Source organism: Leucopleurus acutus, assembly GCF_964270905.1.
Source record: "Leucopleurus acutus genome assembly, chromosome: 13".
NCBI classification, from domain to species: domain Eukaryota; kingdom Metazoa; phylum Chordata; class Mammalia; order Artiodactyla; family Delphinidae; genus Leucopleurus; species Leucopleurus acutus.
Window position 1 is genome coordinate 65,410,689 of NC_139155.1, and position 23,793 is coordinate 65,434,481.

The window sequence follows — 23,793 nt, forward strand, 5'->3', positions numbered from 1 at the left end:
GCTGTGAAGAAGGCCCTTCCCAGGACAGTGAGTCTGGGAATTCACAGCACATGCAGACAACTGATACCTGCTCTATCTAACATGCCATGCATAGGCGTGGAAATACAAAGAAATGAAATCAAAGCCCATACTCTTAAATTATTTTTTAAAAATGGTATAGTCACCAAATAGAATTTCTACAAAGGGGGAGGGGGGAAAGCCTGGACACGTATTGGTAACATGAATCTCCTACATGTTCAGTGTGAGTCAACTAAAAAAATCAATTCCACTTCATTTCTGGAAAGCTCTCATTCACTGAGCAAACACTGACGTTTACATCTGGAAAGAGATTTCAGCTGCAGAGTTTGCATGTGTTATATAACTACAAGCCAGTTCATACTGTACAAAAATTAAGCCAGTCCGTAGGAAAATTTGTCTTTGGTGGCCATTTGGCTCTTATGACAGAGTTTTTTTGCCAAAATGCCTCATGCTTGGAAGTTTTAATAAAGAATGTACAATAGCCATTATCCAACTTTTTGGTCTTAGAGCCCTTTTCCACTCTTAAAAACTACTGAGGACCCCAAAGAGCTTTTGTTTATGTGGGTTACAGAGATTGACATTTACCATATTAAATATTTTAAATATTTAACTCATCTAAAAATAAACTCAGGGCTTATTAACATAATTAACATATTTTTATGAAATACAACTATGTTTTCCAAATCAAAAAAATTAATAAGAAGAATAGCAATGTTTTTATTTTTTTTAATTTTTTAAAAAAAAATTTATTTACTTATTTGGCTACACCAGGTCTTAGTTGCGGCATGTGGGATCTTCCCGGACCAAGGATCAAACCCGTGTCTCCTGCATCGGCAGGTGGACTCCTAACCACCGCACCACCAAGGAAGTCCAGGGAAGAATATTTTAATGATATTAAAACATAACTATGGCTATTCTTCTTTGATAAACATTAAAACACAATAAGTGGTAGTAACTTATAAGTTAGTTAAAATGTGGAACCTGAAACCATATGAATGAATGAAATTTTCCTACTCTGTCCATCTTGCACTTTTAACGCATATGGATTCTTTACCCACCCAGGATTGGCTGACATCATGCCCTGGTCATACGGAAAATACTGGTTCACAGAGTTACATGGATTTTCCAAGTGTCGGTGCCTGTCATTAAACAATTTACTCTTTAGGGCTTGCCTGGAGGCGCAGTGGTTGAGAGTCTGCCTGCCGATGCAGGGGACACGGGTTCGTGCCCTGGTCCGGGAAGATCCCACATGCCGCGGAGCGGCTGGGCCCGTGAGCCATGACCGCTGAGCCTGCGCGTCCGGAGCCTGTGCTCCACAACGGGAGAGGCCACAACAGTGAGAGGCCCGCGTACAGCAAAACAAACAAACAATTTATTCTTTACAAGTCTCTTGTTAATATCACTAGGGATCTCATCAGGAAACTCTTTATGGGAAGCTGCTGAGCTTGCAATGGCAGATACAAGTTTTCCAAAACCCTAACATTCACTTAAAAGCCCATGTTTTATCATGGGTACCAAACACTGTTAGTTGCTTTCCTTGAAGTGACAGGCTCCCTTAATCATTTTCAAGAAATATCCACCAAACACTAAAGTCTGAATACCAATAGCTTGTGTCAGTCATTCTTAAGTAAAAATCCTCACTCCATGAAAAATGAAAACAGCACAAACTACAGTGACACACAGTGCTCTCTTCCAGACTGCTGCACACCTGGGCACACAGCAGCAGATGCAGCAGCAGCTCCTTACGCGACTTCCCACCCATCTCATAGGACCTTAAAAAGAATACAATGGGGGGGATTCCCTGGTGGCGCAGTGGTTAAGAATCCGCCTGCCAAGGCAGGGCACACCGGTTCGAGCCCTGGTCCGGGAAGATCCCACATGCCGCGGAGCAACGAAGCCCGTGCGCCACAACTACTGAGCCTGCGCTCTACAGCCCACGTGCCACAACTACTGAAGCCCGCACGCCTACAGCCCGTGCTCTGCAACAAGAGAAGCCACCGCAATGAGAAGCCCGCGCACCGCAGCGAACAGTAGCCCCTGCTCGCCACAACCAGAGGAAAGCCCGCGCGCAGCAACAAAGACCCAACACAGCCCCCCCCCAAAAAAAAGAATACAATAGGGGACTTCCCTGGCAGTCCAGTGGTTAAGATTTCGCCTTCCAATGCAGGGGGTGAGGGTTCAATCCCTGGTCAGGGAGTTAAGATCCCACATGCCTCACGGCCAAAAAACCAAAACATAAAACAGAAGCAATATTGTAACAAATTTGATAAAGACTTTCAAAAAACAAATGGTCCACATCAAAAAGAAATATTAAAAAAAAGAGAATATACTCAAGGACCAAGACAGAGTGATATTACTAATTTACTGCTACACCAAGGACATCTGTAAGTGAAACCTGCATTTTGAAAATGAGAGTGGCTGGTGGGGAAGAGCACAATGACCACGAGTACAATTTGGTGCCAAGGCCTTGATCCATCAACAACTGCTGTCCACCATCTGTGCAAAAAGTCAACACAGTGAAGAGGGCAAACAGCACGCCACCATTATTATGAAAACAGTTTGACCTCGAAGAGCCCCTGAAAGGGCCCTGGGGACCCCTGGGTCTGTAGACCTCACTCTGAGAACTGCTGCTCTACACAATGCTACTTCTCTTGGGGGCACATCCTTTAAGTATGTGTCTCAAACACTGACAGGCTCTCGGGAGCCAGTGGAACAAGTCTCTCAGAGTAGAATTTCAGTCACTTGGGCTACCTTTCGAATGGAGCATTTCTATTCATTCAGTGGTACAAAGGAGGAAGGGTAATGTACTAGTGGAGAATTAATAATCTTCCAACTCATTCCTCCGTGTTCTGCTTATTAAAGAAGCCAAAGAAAAATGGTTTAACAATACTTCCCACTGGGCATCCACTAGACCTAGGCAACAATAAAATAAGACAGCTTTTCCAAGTTGGCCTGTTAAATATTTTTCTAAATTTTTTACCTAGGGCTGCTTAAGAATTGTTCAAAGTAATGAATAATCAAATTCTTCACAATAACCTTAAACTCTACTGATACTTAATAAAAATCTCAAAAACCACTCTCCCCCGCTCACAGATAGAATCTCACTAGGAACTCAGAGCACATCATCTAAGACTTTTTACGGGTTTCCAAAGAGCTCTATGTTAAATGGGAAAATACCTGTGTGTATTAAGCATAAGACAACTCCTCAAGCAAGCGGTGGAGAGAAATCAGCCTGCATCCTTCACCCGGGTCTCTAAAATACCTGCTAATGGACACTGGCCGTGGCCCTGAGCGCCATCCAGGGGTGTCTCATTTCAGCCCTACAACAACTCTGTGACACAAGCAGGACTGTGTCCACTGCAGAGACAAGCAAACTGAGGGCCTGAGCGAGCCCTCACACCCAGCAGAGGCAGAGCTGCACGGGGCCGAGTCTGTCTGCCTCCAGGGTCCACGCCCTCCGTGAGGAGTACAATCCAAAGAAGAGCAACGGGCTGGGACAGGGGACAGAGGACTGGCGGGAACCACAATGGACCACATGCCAGCGGCCACTCCAACCCCTCCAGAGTTGTTGACTATGGACACTGACAACAGCTCTGAAAGGCCACAGAGACCACACTACTTTACAGGGGTCACAGAGTGAGGCCAGAAAAGGTGAGTAACTTCCACTGGACCCAAACTCAATCACACCAGTGTCAAGCCTATGTTCTTTCCATAAAACCACATCACAGAACCATGACTCAAGTGCTCCCTATTGAAACATAAGTACAGAGCTGGTTTCTCAAAACATACTTGCGTGACTTTATTTCCTCCAATTCTTTTGTGAGTTTCTCATTTTTTTCTTGAGCCTCATGTAATCGGCGCTTCAGATCACCAATCTCCTCTTGGGCTTCAGATTTAATGTCATTTGCGATGACCACCGCTGTCTGGAGATCAGCCTGAAACTGCCGCCATTCTGCTGATTCTTCCTACATTAAAAAACTAAACTTTTATTTCCAAAAGAGAGCAGTAAAGACTTATTTTAAAGCAATAAAATGTGTTTATGATTAGATTGCTGTAATGCACTATCTCAAATGATGACTAATTTCTTTTAAATCCCAGAGAATTGCTATTACCTATTTCTAACAGAAAACGTAATTATTTTTGGTGAATGTGTTCTTAGTGAGGAAAAGAGTTTCCAGCTGATCTGCCTACTGAGGCATCAGGCACTCAGGGTGCTCAGTATTAACAATGATAATGTCAAGCCTCCCTTCCTCATGGCAGGTATCAAAGTTAGTCTTACGAAAATAAACACAGCATCCAAAATGTACCTCTGAAAAGCTCTAGAAGGTAGATAAATGGTGTGTGAACCACACTGAAAGATTTTACAGGGAAAAACTATAAATATCCTGACACCAAAAACTAACAGGAAAAAAAAAAATCAAAAGTAAAGGAAAAGGAAGAGGAAGCCAGAAGAAAAACACTGAATTTAATCTAGGCAGACAAAAAATCACACAAAGAGAGGAGCTGAGGACCTGTACAGCCTGCTGCTTCCCGCAGCCTCCGTGGCCGGGCGTGCTCCCCAGGGCAGCCCCTCTCCCAGAGCTACAGCTGCTGACTGGGCCCAGTGCCCACCACCCCAAGGCAGCCTGAGCAACTGAGGCACAACCCAAACTACGAGTCCAGCTTCCCTGACCCTCTGTATCAGAGCAGAGCATTGCTGCCGTCGGCAGGCTGACCAAATCCACAGAAGACAGAAAACTCATAAGAAAAGCAGTTTAGTTTGGGACGCTTCATAATCCAGAGCTAATAAACTTTCTTTCCAAAATATAACACTCGCTTCCTAAATCCCTCTTTCTAAAGTTACCACTCATCAATTACTAGTACAATCTTGCAACCAGAATCTAGCACCAGTCCCACTCTGAAGTGACAGCAGTAGCTTTCTGCCCAAAGCCCAGTGGGCTCAGTATTGTAACAGTATCTGAAGCTTCAGACGAAGGAGTGGGGTCAACGACACCAAAGTGCTCAACTTTCAGAAAACTGTGCTTTCTAATAAGATAGTATGTGAAGATTTATCCTACCCGAAGTCGCCTGTGGAGTGTCTTGATTTCTCTTTCCATGTCATGTTTTTGGTCCTGGAGTTTTTTAACTGTATCTGAAAAGACCACAAAAGTTTAAATATTTATTCTTACAACTGTGTTCGAAAGGAATAATATAAAGGGAGGAGGTACTTAAATATGACATTCAGAAAGTCATCCTGCCCAAAGACTTTTTATTTTTAATACAAAACTTTAAAAGGAAAAAGGAATGTCCAATCCAAGTATAAACCAGTATTACTTTGTAAGGAAAATATCAAATTTAAATCACAACTTCTGGATGACTTCCTTCCTCAGCCTCTTAATTCTGAAACAAAAAGTTAAGTAAAATCAATTGTTAGAAACACACACACATTGTTGGCTCATAACCAATCAAAACAACACTGACTGCAATTAAAATGGGAGATTTTAATCAATAGGGTTATTAATCTAAAGTATTTTTGCAAGCATCACTTACTTTACATGCTGGAATAAATTCCAGAAAAGTGGTGAATTAGTAAGATGTTTACAAACTTAATTATTTTGTAACTTGGGGGAGGTGCTATTTAATTCTATGCAAAGTCTTTCACAAAATAAAGGATTAAGTAAATCAATTTCTCAAATTATTTCTAGCATAATATGAATTTCCTTCCAACAATGTCATGCACTGTGAACATCTGATGAGCACCACTACTATGCAAAGGCCGATCTAGACAGAGTGGGGCTGCAAAGATGAAGACACAGCCAAGGCCAGTCCCCTGGGATCCAGAAATGTACAAGGAAGTCCCCTTCTATTTGGAGGTTCTGCTCAAAAACCCCTGCGTCAGGGGAAATGCCTGGGGAGGGCGCCATGCTGGTGCTGCTGCCCAGCGCCTCCCCACGGCTGGTCACTCCGACAGCTCAGGAGCCCATCACTGTCTCTCTGGTTAAGCACCAGAGCAGGCACTTACACCTGGTGACAAACACTCTTACTTCACCGACGCCCCCCTGCAGCAGAGCCCTGTCCTTTCTGTGTTCCGACTCTGCCTTACACAGCCTCGTTGCTGCCACTGCCAACAGGGGTGCGTTTCTTCACACAGAGGCTGAGCACACCTCAGAGCCAGGAGCCACATGCCGAGGTTGCAGCCCCAGCACAGGTAGGCCTGTAGAGTAGAGCAAGTGTATAAGTACACAAGCTAATGGAAGCAGAAGAGAAAGCAATCCTAAGGTCATTACCTAGCATCAAGTGTTTCAATATTTCATTGCCAGAACTTAACTGTTTATTGTCAGGGATGTCAAACCATGGACACTGGTGTTTCTGAGTAAACATTCCCCCTACTCCTTACACGTAGCAGAGGGAACCCAGGCACTGCCAACACCTGTGTGCAACAACATGTACCCAAAACACCTCCTAGGCTGTTAGCTTCCAATCAAGACCCTGAAGTATGAGCAGGCTGATGCTTTTTCTGAGACTGCTCCACGTCTTCCTTCTCCGAATTCCACGAGGAACCTGCTCTGCTGAAACCTTAATTCAATGTTGATACATTTGTGTTCTGACATTTTTAAAAGGCATGAATTCACTTCAGTAACAATATAAAGTCTAGAATATTTATAACAATTATATGTGTAATGATATAAATACATAATAATGATGTTTTCTAAAGCTGAATAAAAAAATAAATGAGGGGCTTCCTTGGTGGTGCAGTGGTTAAGAATCCACCTGCCAATGCTGGGGACACAGGTTCGATCCCTGGTCCAGGAAGATCCCACATGCGCGGAGCAACTAAGCCCGTGTGCCACAACTACTGAGCCTGCACTCTAGAGCCCATGACTCACAGCTACTGAGCCCGAGTGCTGCAACTACGGGAGCCTGCGAGCCTAGAGCCCGTGCTCCGCAACAAGAGAGGCCACCACGATGAGAAGCCTGAGCACTGCAATGAAGAGTAGCCTCTGCTCGCTGCAACTTGAGAGCTCGCGTGCAGCAACGAAGACCCAAAAGCAGCCAAAAATAAGATAAATAATAAATAAAATTAAAAAATAAATAAATGAGGACTTCCCTGGTGGCACAGTGGTTAAGAATTCGCCTGCCAATGCAGGGGACACGGGTTTGAGCCCTGGTCCAGGAAGATCCCACATGCCGCGGAGCAACTAAGCCCCTGTGCCACAACTACTGAGCCTGCGCTCTAGAGCCCACGAGCCACAACTACTGAGCCCGCGTGCTGCAGCTACTGAAGCCCATGCGCCTAGAGCCCGTGCTCCGCAACAAGAGAAGCCACCGCAATGAGAAGCCCGCACACCACGATGAAGAGTAGCCCCCACTCACTGCAGCTAGAGAAAGCCCGCACGCAACAACCAAGACCCAAAGCAGCCAAAAATAAAATAATAATACCTAAATTTTAAAAAGATTAAATTTTTTAATTAAAAAATGAGATAAAACATGGGTGGAAAAAAATGGCCATTTTTGGTAGCTAGTAATCAATTTCCTCCCATTCATCACCCCAAAATTATTCCAAAAAGTTAGGGCCTATGAAATAAAAAGTTAATTAATTACTTTTACTCAGTAATTCAACAAACTGCTCATAAGTACCTACTTTGTATCAGACTTTTTTACAAGGTGCATGAGATATAAGGGAAAGGAAGAAAGGTACAGTTTCTACCCTTTTAGAGACAGAAAAGAGGATGTTTTCATATGCAAAGGATTAAACTTTAAAAGTCTGTCTCGGGCTTCCCTGGTGGCGCAGTGGTTGAGAGTCCGCCTGCCGATGCAGGGGACACGGGTTTGTGCCCCGGTCCAGGAAGATCCCACATGCCTCGGAGCAGCTGGGCCCGTGAGCCATGGCCGCTGGGCCTGCGCGTCCGGAGCCTGTGCTCCGCAACGGGAGAGGCCACAACAGTGAGAGGCCCATGTACCGCAAAAAAAAAAAAAAAAAAAAAAAAGTCTGTCTCTATACAAGCTGCTTCAGACCTCATTTAACCTGGAAACTTAATGAGCAAACGGGCCACCCAATTTGGCTGAGGGCAAAGTGGACAAGCAGGTGAGTGAGTGAGTCCAATACCCTGACCCGAACCTCCAGAGGAAAGGATGACTCTGGAACCAGCAGGGAACTTGGCTCCGTATGACCTACATGTAGATGAAATCAGGGTCTTGGTGATATTACCAGACATAGACAAGGAATAAGGACAGAAGCTAAAATATTTCTAGTGTGGAAAACACTAGGGGTTACACCTTTCATTTACACTATATTTATGTACAAAAAATATTTTATAATTAAAACAAGCAAACAAAAAAATGTGTAATTTCTCCTCTGCTGCAAATCCTTTGTCTTTTCTTTTGGTCACAAAGGATCTATCTAGGTAACTTACATGAGACAGATGACAGCAAATCTTGCTGCAGCCCACTTTAACATCTGGTGCCTTGATTCCCAGGTGACACTTTAAGCCACGTGGCCATCTTAGACTGATCATAAAATCTCAAATTTCATTCATTTATTTTGTTCTTATCCTTTTCTCACCAACCTCTACATTCATGGCCACAGAATTCACATGATCACTACTCTTAAAGGACATTCTTTTACCCTCAGCACTACGTTATTTATTGTTGGCATGTCTTCTTTTAAACAGAAGGGAAGCTGGCAGCCAGTGGACATATTCAGACCGAATAAAGTGCACTTCAAGTGTCTCCAGGGAATTTGATTTAAACTTTACAAAAGCATTAAAAGTGACAACAAGCTTTTCCTCCCTGGAAACAAAGACGTCTATGCTCCAGTTCTCGCTGTGAAGAGGCTTATTAGCAAACGGCCGCCTCTCCCAGTGACCAGTCACACAGGGCAGCTTAGCCTGCAACTCTGGGGCCTCTAAACGCAGTTTCCTTCCTCAAAGCTTTAAGTGTGAGAGACACTGCCATCTATTGTCTTCAACTCAAATGTAACATTAAATTCTATCAAAGAACAGAAGAACTACTATGATCTCATTTTTAAAATTATAACTCAATTTTACAATGTTATCTTTATTCTAGAAATCAGGTAAATTTCTATTCTCATTGTTATTAGTCCAACTTTGCTCTGAACAATTCTGGGTACTGCCCTGCCCATTTAATAAAGGGGTTCATAATCTTTTTCACCACCAAGACCTATCATCACCAACAAAACCAGATCCATCAACCAGGCCTCCATGCTGGTTCCAGTTACAGGTCAATCACTCTTGAGGGTGTCACTGGGCAGCTACCACGGCACAGGATCTACCTACGACCCTTGGGGTGTAAAGTAATGAAAGTTCCACCAACCTTTCCTGCCCTCTGAGTCCCAGAAAACCCTTAGGGTACAGATACCCGAGTACTCAAGTCAGACTCCTGCATCTGGTCAAGAACCTCCAACTGCCATCAGGTGCAATTTTTAGAGGAAGGGAAAGGACCAGAGGAACCTATCAGTTAAAGCTCCACACCTCAGGGGCAGGGGAACAGGGCAGGTGGTGTATCTAACTACCAGACCACAGCTTTACTCCCAAACCAGAACTCCTGATGCAGGAAGAGGACACACATGAGTTTCAAATAAACCATTTATTATTTTTATTTGTCTTTTTTCTTTTTTTAAAATGTTTTGGCCACACCACGTGGCATGCGGGATCTTAGTTCCCCGACCAGGGATCAAACCTGTGCCCCCTGCAGTGGAAGCAGAGTCTTAACCACTGGACCGCCAGGGAAGTCTCTGTCTCTGTTTTTTAATTTTTATTTTACTCATTTTTATCCCCCTCCAAAAAAGTAAATATAACTTTTACCCCTTGATTCTAAAAGTAATGCACGCTCACAGTAACAAGTCTGGAAAACAGAAAATGGTGACAAAAATAAGATTACCTAGCATTTACATTTGGCATATATCTTTCCAGATTCCATATATGTGTGTATTATTTTTAAAGAAAAATGAAATTATACTATTTATACTGCTTCACAAGCCCTTCCATTAAGCAGTAGATACTGGACACCTTTATCAATAAATACAGACCTACAGCACCATTTTGACGGCCATGATAGATGGCCATCGATTGGCTGGCCATCAATGTCTATCAATTGGATATATCATGATTTGTCTCAGCAACCTCCCATTAATGAACAGCCAGAAGGGTTCCAATTTTTGTTATAAACACTACAAGTGTCTTTACAGTTTTTCAGATGTTACTTGAAGACACATTTCTAGAAGTAGAAGAAGTGAAGGACCATTTGAAACTATCAACAGGATCCAAGTCAATCCATTAGAAGGTTCTAGCTCAAGAATACAGAATTTTTTTTTGAGAAGTCACCACATTAGAGCATTTATGGTACAGAATACACTGAAATCGGTATTTCTTAGGGAACACCATTATGCCTGGCTACAATTTCAGTGTAATGTTGTATTTAAAACTTTTATGGTTTTAATTACAGAAGTAATATACTCAGCTCATCCTCTACGCGACTTGCCTTATTTTGTGCACACATTTCTCCGTGCCTTGTTTACTTTGGCTGATGAAAGAGCAGCCACAGTAGGGATGTGCTAGGCACATGGGTTATTAACTAGATCTCGACTTCTGAAAATACAGGTAGCTTCCAAGTTTCTGTGGTAACCAGCAACTCTGCAGCAAGCATCCACATCTATGTATACATTTGCAAACTTGTAAGAATGTTTCTGAAGAGCAGGTTTCTGGAAGTGAATTGCTAAATTACTGTTGTACTTGAAAAATGATGATCAATACTCCAAAAAAGCTGCAGTATATGAGAGGACCCTTTCTCCTCTCTTACACCTTAGCAATCTTTTCAATTTTTCACACCTGCATCTTGTTTTGAGTTTCTTTGCTTTTTTAAAAGTCAAGCATCTTTTTGTGTCTTTTTCTGACTTATCCATTCATATACTTGATTTAGCTAATGGGTTATTCTAGTCTTATTGATGTACAGAATCTCTTTACATATTTGACATGCATTATAAATATTTCTCTCAATGTCATTTATTTCTGGCACTTTGCTGAATTGAAAATTTCAATTATACATAGTCAAATATGAGACTTTTTTCCATTAAGGCTTCCAAGTATTCTACCTTCCAGGCTTTTCTCATCACAGAATTACACAGCTTTCCTCTATTTCCTTCTGCTCCTTCTCTAATCTCAAGCCACCCTTGTTCACCACTGTCGCTAATGTTCCATGTATCAGGATGTCAGGCACTAGCCCCAATCTTGGGAACTACAGAGGGCAGGAAAAGGGCAGGACTTAACTGCAAGCATGCACAGAGCATTACTATGCAGACACTAAGTGGTTGATAAGGTCGCAGCCAGACCTGAGGTCTCGCTGGTGTCACTACTCGTAATACTAGTCAGCTTTGGTTTGCTGGGCAAGTTATTACCTTTATTTTTGGGGATTCAGTTGAGCTGCTTCTTTATGCTGTCTCTCCCTTAAGCTCTTCTAAGGTGTTAAGTGTCTAATAAGTCCTGGCTGGTCTTTCTTACTTGTAAAGAATGATTAGATCAGTGACTCCTGCATGCTTCTCAACAGAACAAACGGCTAAAGGCTCTGCTGATGACACGAGCCTGCAGGGTGGGTGGGGCCCTCTGGATGTACAAGATGGAACGGGCGGCTTCTGCTGAGGCAACAGGTGTATGTGTGTGTGTATCAGTTTCACTGCAGGGCCAAGTTGCCTTTCCCTCTAGGTGGTCTTCTCTTTAAGACAACAGGGCAGGCTGCAGTTACTTCTGGCACAGTGTGAAGGTCGTGCTGGGAGTCCCTGGCACCATACTCCCACCTTACTTAGAGGTGAGCGCAGCAGCAGCCTGGGGGCAAACACCAGAGACAGCCCCGACAGAGGAGGGGGCGGTACAGTGTAGCAATCCCTTACACTTTGGCCTGAGACCGCTGCTGGCCCCGGGGCCCTACGATCCCTGATGTGGAGGTTTCAGTGCCCCCATCCCCAGGGCTCTGCTGGGAACATTATTACTCAGAGCTTTAGTGTTCTCCTAAACTGCAGAATGTTCTATTCTGATTGATTTCTCCACAGCCAATTCCGTCAGCTTTATATAAAGTGTTCCAGAAATTACCCCAAATTGCTGACCTACTGATAGGACCCTTCCCCTGTTTTCTATCTTTGCTCAAGCTCATTGTAATTTTTATATCTCTCCTGCCATGTCACTTGGACTTTGGAAGGGAAAGGAAGTATGTATGATCTCAGGCCATCATCTTGAACTGGAAGTCTTAACAGTAGTTACTGAGTGACTTTTTATATCAAATCTTTCCAGCTCAGATGCTGTTGAGAAGTACCGCAGGCCAGGTCTACGCAGTACAGCACTGATGTTCTCTGGGAGGCCGCCTGGACTCCCAACTACATGATACACCTGTGATACTGTCCCACAGATATCACTGATACTCTACTCATTTTTTCCAATCTTTTGTCTCTCTGGATAATGTCTACTGATTGGTTTTCAAGTTCACTGGCTCTTCTGTATCTCTAATTTGTTGTTTAAATGACTCTGTAACTTGTTATATTAGCTGTTTAATTTTCTAGTTCCAGAATACATACTAGGTTCTTTTTTTTTTACAGTTTTTATTTCTCTGTGGAGATCTGCTATTTGTTTGTCATGATGAGCATATTTTCCTCTACACCCTGAGTACAGTTACAGTAGCTGTTTTAAAATCCTGTCCATTAATACCAAAGTCAGAATCGCTTTGGGGTAAATGAGGAGTGACTGCCAATGGGTGCAGGATTTCTTTTGGGGGTGATAAAAAAGTTCTAAAATTGACTATGGTGATGGTTTCATCCACAGAAGAATATCTCAATTTCCCAATTAATAGCATTCCCTGTCATCGAGTCCCTTATACCAAGTGCTGACTTAGCATCAATCCCAAATGCTAGAATTCTCTAGGAAGAAAATTAACTCCTATCAGACTATGGAGATGTAACAACAAATTATAATGCATGAAACTTGTTTGGATCCCAGTCCCTATAAAAAACTATAAAGGACATTTTGGGGACAGCTGGGAAAATCTTCACATGGGGTATTAGATGATGCTACGAAATTACGACTAATTTTACTAGATGTGATAACGGCATTGTGGTTTCGAGGAGGATGTTTAGAAGGTGCATGCTGAAATATTTAGAAGTTAAGTATCGTGAAGTCCACAGCTTACTGCCAACTGATTCAGTTAAACACACACATACAGAAGGCAAACACTGCAAAATGCTACCCACTGTCACATCCAGGCAGGAGGTGCTAACTACCACACTACTCTCACAGTATTTCTATACATTTCAACTTTTCATTTCAAAAAACTGGGGAGAGAAACTGCATGGCTAAAAAAAAATTTATTAAGGTTTTTCAGCCTTTTTTTTTTTTGCGGTACTCGGGCCTCTCACTATTGTGGCCTCTCCCACTGCGGAGCACAGGCTCTGGACGCGCAGGCTCAGCGGCCATGGCTCACGTGCCCAGCCGCTCCGCGGCATGTGGGATCTTCCCGGACCAGGGCACGAACCCGCGTCCCCTACATCGGCAGGCGGACTCTAAACCACTGCGCCACCAGGGAAGCCCTTTTCAGCCATTTTATGGTTAAAATTCATACAATGTCAATGTAACTTTTATTTTGGCAATGATAAGGAAAATTTTGTCCCAGGAATCCTTATCACCTAACAGTTTTCTAGCTATTACCCGAATTACCACAAGGTGTCACTCTTTCCACATTCAAATCAAAGGGTTTGCAAGGGAAAAGGCTATTCTTATCAGTACAAAATGGAAAACACACTGAACTCCCAAGTTAATCTGAAAAACTTTAGAACCTCTTATATTTAGGAAGTAAAATTAGATAACTTTCTCAGTTCAGTGACAATGAAATACAGACTAGATATACATGTTAAACTAAAAGTTTTTTTAAACTTTAGATGAAAAAGTTCATCACTATGTAAGAAGTACAATCCCACAATCCACTACTTCAGTATCCAGATACCCTGGAATATTCCAAATGACCCTGAGGTCAACCTACAGATGCTGGGTCAACTAGCCAGAGCTCAGAACTGCCACCAGACACATTTAGGGCTCCTGCAAATGACCGTCTCTTACCTGGAAATATCAATAGTTCAAACCTCCCCTCCACCCCACCTCTGTATCCACAGCCCAGGGGCTCTGGCTACTGTATTGACACGCTGTATCTGCCTGTCAATCCGCTGTCAGGGAATAAATAGTAAACCGTCAGTGCTCAAAGGAGCAGCATCATGAACCAGAAATTTTAAGAGCTTTAACCAAGGCATCCAAAAAGGTTACCTCCATTCTCCCTGTCCCCACCAGGCCATCATTAAAGTGTATTACAACTTAAAATCTGTTAAATTTGAGGAATCTAGATGAAGAACACATAAGAATTTCTTAAATGTATTATTTGGAAATAATTTCAAACTTACGAAAAGGTGCAAGAAGTAACACAAAGAACCAAACACCCATTTACCTCCTTCTCAGATTCGCCTACTGTTAATAGTTTACCATTGGTTTTATTATTTGCTATCTCCTATCCCTGTCCGTCTGCCTCTAATTGTCCCTTTTTCCTGAACCCTTAAGGATATACATCACAGTCCTTCACCCCTGAATATTCAGTGTGTGGTTCCCAAGAATACACAGACACAGCTGGGTTATCAACTTCATAAATTTATACTGACACAATACGTTTACCTAATCTCACACACATTCCAGTTCCATCACCACACCTTTACAGCAGCTCCCGACAGCCCTGGAGCCAGTGCAGGCACAGGGAGTGCATGGGTTGTCCTCCTCAGCCTCCCACAGCCTGGAATTTTCCCTCAGCCTTTGTCTTTTATGACACTGGCATTTTTGAGGATACAGCACCATTCGATCCTGCGCTTTTAGTACAACATTCCTCATTTTTTGTCTGTTTAATGTTTCTTTATGATTAACTGAAGCTATGCCTCAGCCAGAATACAGCCTAGCGATATCCATGTGCCTCTGTCACTTACATGATCACCCAATCACCAGGTCACAGTGTTGCCCAATTGTTCCACTGTGTAATTTCTGGTTGTTTCTTTTTCCTCACTTGTAACATAATAAACAGTCTGTGGGAAGACATTTTAAGATCATGCAAATTTCTGTTCCTCATCAAATTTTCCACACAGAAATGCTTTGTACTATTTTTGCAACTTTTTTTAAAGTCTGAAATACTTACAAAACAGTTTTTTAGAATCTTTTAAAAAGCAAACAAAGCAACTCAAAATCTGAGTTTCAAGTCTACCTGATCATAAAATCTCCGTGAAAGGGAGGAATATTAAATAAACAAAAACCTGTGCCTCAGGCGTAAGATTATAAAGGATAAATATTTTTTGGTCTCAGTATACTTGCAACCACTAGACATCGAAAACAAATGGCTTTTCCTAAGATCTAGAAAGTTAACAACCCCATTAGCTTCTCACTTAAATGATTTTCCATAATTAAGCAGTTTTAAAGAGATGCTTCCACTTAACAGTCCTTTAGGAGCCAAATAGCAGCCGGAAGACTGCCAATGGCCATGGGAAGCTCTTGCCCACACGCGTATCTGCCGGCCACTGTGCTCCTGCCTTTGAACCCCTGCCCCCCAGGCAGAGCCACGCCCCCACCCCCACCCCGTCACTTTGCTACTTAGAACGCAAACTCTTCCCACACGTTAAGACAGGTGGGACCTCACTTACTCTCTAAGTCGGAGATGATGAGGTTGTCATGAAGCTTCACCGCCCGGTGCTGTTCTACTTCGTCTTCAAGTTCAAAGATCGTTTCTTTCATGTCACTCCTTTCTGTCTCTTTTTCTTCCAGCTCTGATCTTAATTTTTCTAATGTCATATTCAGATCTTCTATTTGCTTCTTAGCTTCTTCTTGGAAGGCTCTGTATTCATCTTCTACCTGTGCAAAATTGATAGTGCAGATCAGAAAAGTAAGAGTTGTTCTAAGATAAGTCCTAGGACAGAGGCACACCTTGTCTCAGCAGGGAGCTGAGCGTGAGCTGCTCTGCGTGAGCAAGAACGACCTGTGTAATAACTGGGTGGAAGGCGCTCTCCAGTAACATGGACTTCACACAGTATGCTTAAGCATGATCTGCTGCCACATCACTGACTGAAATTACACTGACATCTCACTGAACTTCACTACATTATTTATGAGGAAATTTTGGAAATTTTCCCTTCTCCAAAGTTTGGACTGAAGGCATGCATCTGATTAATGATTAACATGCTTTCCCACAAAAATGATGTCTGATTTGTGACAGTTTCAAAATCAAATTAAAAATGGAAACAAAAAAGTTCTCTAATATAGTCAGCGTTAGTTCATAGTGGCCCCCAATATACACGCTCCGACAAATACCACATCTACTAAACTGTATCTATGAAAGTTGTCACTTAAAAAATTAAGGTTTATATTATTCAAATTTTGAGCAAAGATATACTGTTTCCTACTTTAAAAAATTTTTGCACTGAAACAGGAAATAAAATGTAAGCTAGGATAATTAGATAAGCCATGCAAATAAACACTACATCGGGGACTTCCCCGGTGGTGCAGAGGTTAAGAATCCACCTGCCAATGCAGGGGACACGGGTTTGATCCCTGGTCTGGGAAGATCCCACATGTGTCAGAGCAACTGAGCCTGCGCTCTAGAGCCCGCAGGCCACAACTACTGAGCCCACGTGCCACAACTACTGAAGCCTGCACGCCTAGAGCCTGTGCTCCGCAACAAGAGAAGCCACCGCAACGAGAAGCCTTCGCACTGCAACAAAGAGCAGCCCCTGCTCGCCGCAGCAAGAGAAAGCCTGCACACAGCAACAAAGACCCAATGCAGCCAAAAAAATAAATACATTTATTTAAAAAAAAATAATAAACACTACATCAGCAACCGCGTGGGGCTGGCGACTGCCAGCAACCCTGGGCTGCAGTTCTGACTGAGTCCTCACTATCACACTGCGTGTAAAAAAAAGGGGGCTGGACCAATGATCACTAAGGTCCCCACCAGCAACAAACCATGGGCCTCTAAGAAATAGGAGCCTTCACACTCCAAAAGTAATTTTAAATCACAACAGAACTCTACTTGAAAAACTACAACCACAAAAGGATAAGAAGAGGCAGACATTGCTGGTCCCACAGACTGGAATACTGGCTCTCTGTTTTTCTTATGCCAAACTACACTACAGAGGAGGATGTAAAACTGCATGACACACTCCCCTGGGCATACCCAGAACTAGGGACAACTTCTGTTACAACTTCAGTTAGTTGTAACTCCAGCCCCATCCTCTCACAGGCAGGAAAACAGTAACAAAGTACCAGTGAGTGGAAGTGACGTTATTATAAGAATACTTTTCACTCCATCCCAATACAAGAAAACCATTCTGAAGCTTAAAAAAATATCTGATTAACAAAAGCTAATGACACACCACCAGGGCTGCTGGCTCTCAGTAAGCATGCCATGTACTGCAGCCGCATAACACTGGTCCAGAACATTCTATCTACTTAAACAGTACCTTTGCGATGGCGTCCTGCAATCGATTGGCATCGTTCCGGGTGTGAGCCAGATCTTCCTGCAGGCTACTGGCCAGAGTCTCTGCTTTTTCTTTGTCCAGCCTGACACTCTCCAGGAGATCCTGAATGTCAGACTTGTCTCCGGAGTTATGGATGGAATACAGCTCCGCCACTTTCTGCTTCTCGTTCTCCAGCTGGGCCTTCAGGCGATTCATCTCGATCTGGTCACTGGCCACTGTGGCTTTGAACTCCTCCAGTGTGGCTGCCAAGGCTGCCTTGCCCTTCTGCTCAGACTCAACGATTCGCTCCATGTGGTGGTTGCGCTCCTTGAGTGCCCCGATCATCTCCTGAGCTTCCTTGTTGTCTTGCTCAGCCATCTTCAAAGTATTGCTTAAATGCTGCTGGACGCCAAGAAGCTGCTCCCGTTCAAAACGGGTGTTCTCAGCTAGATCCATGTAGCGTTGCTCCAGTTCCATGTAGCGTCCACTTTTTACATCTTCGTCTATGACATAGGAAATGTGATGCTCATCTAGAAGGGAGCGGAAATATTCGATCTGTCGGCCGAAGTGTTCCAACTTATCGCTTTGCTGACATAACGACTCCATGAGAATCACCTTCTCCTCTCCGAGCCTTTCGTTTTCGCTGTTCAGCTCCTGGGTGATCTGCTGTAGATCAGCGAGCTCTTGCAGAGTCGCCTGAAGTTCCTCACTCGTACTGTGTTGGTTCTCCTCCATCTGGTGTATCCGTTCCGTCAAACAAGCGACGGACACTTCGCTGGCGTTCCCGCTGCTCCCCTTCCGAGAGCGCTCTATGCTCGGAATGCCTTCTGACTCCGAGGACGATGGTGCGTCCAGGGCGTCATCGCTGGATGTGAGGGGCTGGTACACCTCGCTGCACTCGCTGTCCAGGTTGTCCATAGAGTTACTGTGCTGATGGTCCATGAGGGTGTTTTCATCCTGGCTCAGGAGATCCTCCACTGACCCAGGGGCAGAGCCCTCCACCGAGGAAGTCAGAGTGCCCCCTCCATCGCTCTGGTTACCAGGGGTGATCTCTGGGCTCAGGGACTGATAGCCAAACAGTTTTTCAGAATGGTCTAGCCTCTGCTCCAGGGAGAAGCCCAGTGCGTTCAACCTGTCCTTTAGCATTCTGTTTTCATTTTTCAGCTGGTTGAGCTCCTCGCGGATGGCAGTATTCTGTTCCTGTAACTGCAATAAAGTGGACTCGACGTCAGTGGGCTGGTGAACAATGATGGCTTCCTTCTCGGACTTCTCATCCCCCTCAGGAGGGTCCTCGTTAATGCCCAGCTGAGCACGCATGTCTCGGAGTTCATTTCTCAAATGTAAAATCTCCACGTCTTTGGTTTTTGCCAATGTGAGAAGATCCTTCACTTTGGCTTCCAGAGCAGCTTTGTCACTGATCTGATTGTCCGATTTGGACTTGCTCATACGAATGTCGCATTCCGTAGCCGTGCGACTGCGGGAACGTTTAGCCAACGCCATGTCATTAGCCCCCTGACCTGCAGAAGGTAGTTTTTTGCTCTGGTTTAGTCGGGTACGTTCACGTAATCTTTCTCTAGTAGAACTGGATTCTTTATTACCTGTGGAAGTGCTCCGCTTGGTTGAAGAACTTGTGCCTACATGTTTAAGACAAAGAATATAAGGCAAAAACTTAGCAATAGAAAGGCACATAGTGGGACTTCCCTGGTGACGCAGTGGTTAAGAATAAGCCTGCCAATGAAGGGGACACAGGTTCGATCCCTGGTCCAGGAAGATCCCACATGCCGCAGAGCAACTAAGCCTGTGCACCACAACTACTGAGCCTGCGCTCTAGAGCCCATGAGCCACAACTACTGAAGCCCATGCACCTAGAGCCCATACTCTGCAACAAGAGAAGCCACCACAATGAGAAGCCCATGCACTGAAACAAAGAGTAGCCCCTGCTCGCCGTAACTAGAGAAAGCATACGTGCAGCAACAAAGACCCAACGCAGCCAAAAATAAATAAATAAATAAAAGAAAGGCACATAGTTATGCCCCAGGTTGAATGAGATATAATCTAAGGATCTATAATCATAATCACACAGTGATTCTGACCTACACTAATTCTGCCTGAGAGTCTAGTTACTGTAAAGTTGTTTCCTCCAAACTGGAAAATCAATCATCTTTTAACTATCAATTAAATGAAGCTATTACTGAGTTGAATACCGCAAAGGGGTGAGTTTTATGGAATGTGAATTATATCTCAATAAAGCTTTCACATTAAAAAAAGGCTATACACATGAACTTGAATCCCAAACCATGACTTTCAACAGGTGGCCAGGGACATAGTATCTAGGGCAAGCCAGATGAAGGTGACTCTAGGATAGCCAGTCAGGTAGTAAACTAACTGCAGAAACAGACAGTGAAGGAAGATTACAGATGACCAGAAGTGAGAGGCAGCCTGTGGACAAACAAAAAACCTAAGCTACCTACAATAACCACAAAAACTATGATCAAAGTAAATGCAAAAAATTTTTCACACCATAAAATGCCACAAAATAGTACCAATAACAAGAATTATTAGAATAGACAACATGCACTTATACTTACTACACACACATATTAACACTTCATACACATTTACACAAGCTTCATTATCATCATCCTGTTTTACAGACAAAGAAACCCAAAAAGAGATGTTAAATAATCTGCTGACATCCCACAGGTAATACATGGATGAGCCAAGATTTACACACAGGCAGGCAGTCTAAGCAGTATGCCACTCTGCCTCCCTAAGTGTTCGAAAACGATGATGCATCACTGCCAAGTTATAACAGCACGTTCGTCAAATATGCTGCACAAGGCACACCATTACTTAACTGCTAAAATTTTAAACCTGTGCAAACAATTGACATGATCATGTATTTAATATAAAAAGAACAGGAGTATGTTTAAATACCCACAAACACTTAAGGAAATCATTAGACTATTTTTTACTTTGAAAAATAAGTCCTAGACCTGACCAATAAATATTTTTAAAGAACCAACTGGTTCTTTATGTGGCAGGCACCAGGCTAACCAGGTAACGGGGAGTAACAGGTCTACATGAGGGCTTCCCTGGTGGCGCAGTGGTTGAGAGTCCGCCTGCCGATGCAGGGGATGCAGGTTCGTGCCCCGGTCCGCGTGCCGTGGATGCGGCTGGGCCCGTGAGCCGTGGCCGCTGGGCCTGCGCGTCCGGAGCCTGTGCTCCGCAACAGGAGAGGCCACAACAGTGAGATGCCCGTGTACAGCAAAAAGAAAAAAAAAAAAAATTGAGATGTAGAAACAAACTGCTGCTAATGAAGGAAGAAAGAATGGTAGGACTGGAATGAATGGATCTAGGCATCAACCATCAGAGGCTGCTAACAACGTGGAACGGGACACGGCCAGAAACAATGGGCCTCCTGACGGACAGACAACTATTACCTAGGAAGGAATTGGCGGGGGTAAGAGGAAGGAACCTGAGTCTGTCCCATCAAGGCTCTAAATTCAATGACATTTATAGTAAACAGAGAGAATAAAAGAATAAAATCAAGGACATCATAGGAATGTGACATCAAAATCCAGATCACGGGACTTCCCTGATGGCACAGTGGTTAAGAATCTGCCTACCAATGCAGGGGACACTGATTCGATCCCTGGTCCAGAAAGATCTCACATGCCGCAGAGCAACTAAGCCCGTGTGCCACAACTACTGAAGCCCACACGCCAAGAGCCCGTGCTCTGCAATGAAGAATGGCCCACGCTCGCTGCAATTAGAGAAAGCCCGCTTGCAGCAGCAAAGACCCAACCCAGTCAAAAATAAATAAATAATTAAAAAAAAAGAAATCCAGATCACAGGAGGCAGTTTCATAGTGGTCCAGTGGTTAGGGCTCGGCGATTTCACTGCCAGGGCCTGGGTTCAATCCCTGGTCGGGGAATTAAGATCCCGCAAGCCACACAGCACGACCCAAGGGTGGGGGGACATCAAGATCATGGGAAACTCTACAGATCAAACAACCAGTTTCCACAAAAATTAAATTGCAAGAAAAAAGTGGGATGAACTCATAGATTTAAAATGAAGATTTAAGAGACACTTCACCAATTACTATATATGGACCTTAAGTGAATCCTGGTAAATCCTGATCCAAACAAATAAGTAAATATACGTATGTAATATTTATAAGACAGAAATTTAAATATTTACTGAATAATTTATGATTTGAGAAATGGTTATTAATTATTTTAAGGACTGATAATGGTATTATGAATATATTTTTAAAAGAATCCTTGTCTTTCAAAGATAATTAAATATTTGTGGATGACATCTGGAATTTGCTTCAAAATAGGGGAAGGTGGGTGTCAAGGAGCTAAGAGTGGCCATCAGGTGATAAGGGTGATGAGTACACAGAGATGAAATACCAGATACTTTTGTGCATGTTTGAAATTTTCTACGATTAGATGGAATTCCCTAAATACCTGTGCACTCACCTACTCAAACACAAAGGCAGTGTAACCCTCACACCGAGTGCGCGCCTACCTGTGCTACTCTTGGGTCTGTTCTCCATGGTGCTCATGGCAGGGGCGGATGCTGACGGTGCTGCGGAAGGGCAGGTGCTTTTCTTCCCTTTGACACCATTAGTCACAGTCACCCCTCCAGCCATCCCAGCTAAAAGGTCATCACTGCTCTTGGTCTAGAAGCAACAGAAGATAAAAACAAATTGATTAGATGAAGCAAGATTAAATAACATTTTGACACTAAACAAAGCCCTTGACTTTCACGCTGAGTTCAAGAATTCTACAAGGACTTTCTGACAGTTACCAAGCAGCACATCACTCTGTGCTACAGAAACAGAACTTCTTCACTGCTTCATAAATGATCACTTCTTTTTTAAATTAATTTTATTAAATCTTCACCCTAGTATATACTTTTTTTTTTATAAAGCATTTTAAATTTTATTTTATTTAGTTATTTATTTTGGCCACACCGTGCACAGCATGCAGAATCTTAGTTCCCCACCCAGTGATCAAACCTGCGCCCCCTGCATTGGAAGCACAGAGTCTGAACCACTGGACCTCCAGGGAAGTCACACACACACACACACACTTCTTTTTAAAATACGAAAATCATAATGTACTCAGAGATGTTATGGAAGCCCACTGTGTGCCCCCACGTGCCAGATTCAGTGAGGGGGTGGGAGAAAGTGCAGACATCCTCCTTGCTACCGCTCATCTAGGATGTGACTCTAGGATAGCAACATCACATGTGCTATCTCAGGAAAGGTCTGTAAGGCCACAGGAAACGCCACCTTGCAGTTTCTAGAGAGAAGCAGTACTGAGGGTCAGGAGGAATCTTCACTGCTCTGAAGTGATGCAACGATGGAGCCAATGTCTAAAAGAAGTTATTCTGAAATTTATTTTTCTTACCTCTATTTTTTTTTGTAGTCTAATTTAAGCCAAAATTGAAAGGAGGGTTGTTGTTTTTTAAAGCCTAAGTAATATACAAATAAAAAATTAGAAATTTTATGGTTAGAGTGAGGGTTAAATGATCATACTACTCGAGAAAGACCATTTGTAATATTTATTTATGTTTTATGAAGATGATTAAAAAAATGTGAGCTTTTTAAAAAGAAAACAAGCACTCTGGAGAACTGGATTGGGTATAAAATTGTTACTTAAGAAAAACAGTGAAGAAATCTGATTTTACTTCTCCTAGAAATGAGAGAGAACAAAGAGGAGTTAAAGGTCTGTGGGGGGAAAAAAAAAACCCTGCTTTTAAATAAAATAACCAAAAGTTTTGCCCACTAAGGTGAAGGCACAAGTTAACCAGCCAACTTATGCTGTTTCCCATTGAGATAATCACCCTCGGATAATCACAATGAATTCATTTCTACAAATTAAAATGGTTCAAAAACAACTCATCTCTAAATCTGAAGCCTCTCCCAGTTCTAAATGTCAGTGACTGTATATGGAGTAGTACCATTAGGTAGGTCAATCTGTCTTACTAAAAAAGAGGCAGAAAGAAGATTAATGTTTTAAATGAATTGTCAGAATTAAGCTTTGGTAATTTAGGGTTGTCATATTATGAAAAATCTAGATCACATAATAAGGAAGGGGGATATTGCATTAATCATTAAGGATTGTTCTTTTTTTTTTTTTTTTTTTTTTTTTTGCGGTACACAGGCCTCTCACTGTTGTGGCCTCTCCTGTTGCGGAGCACAGGCTCCGGACGCGCAGGCTCAGCGGCCATGGCTCACGGGACCAGCCACTCCG

At 43.1% G+C, this 23,793-nt stretch overlaps 1 protein-coding gene across 2 annotated transcripts in view; it reads right to left on the reverse strand.

Moving 5' to 3' along the window:
* Positions 1-23,793, reverse strand: part of SPECC1L (sperm antigen with calponin homology and coiled-coil domains 1 like) — a 120,915-nt gene that overhangs the window by 58,488 nt on the left and 38,634 nt on the right. For both annotated transcript variants that reach the window (XM_082853583.1, XM_082853584.1), the window contains exons 3-7: positions 22,061-22,214; positions 17,528-19,158; positions 15,716-15,923; positions 5,076-5,149; positions 3,808-3,983 (exon numbers count right to left, since the gene is read on the reverse strand). In XM_082853583.1, the coding sequence (XP_082709709.1) occupies positions 3,808-3,983; positions 5,076-5,149; positions 15,716-15,923; positions 17,528-19,158; positions 22,061-22,214 (2,243 nt within the window). The remainder of the gene's footprint in view (positions 1-3,807; positions 3,984-5,075; positions 5,150-15,715; positions 15,924-17,527; positions 19,159-22,060; positions 22,215-23,793) is intronic.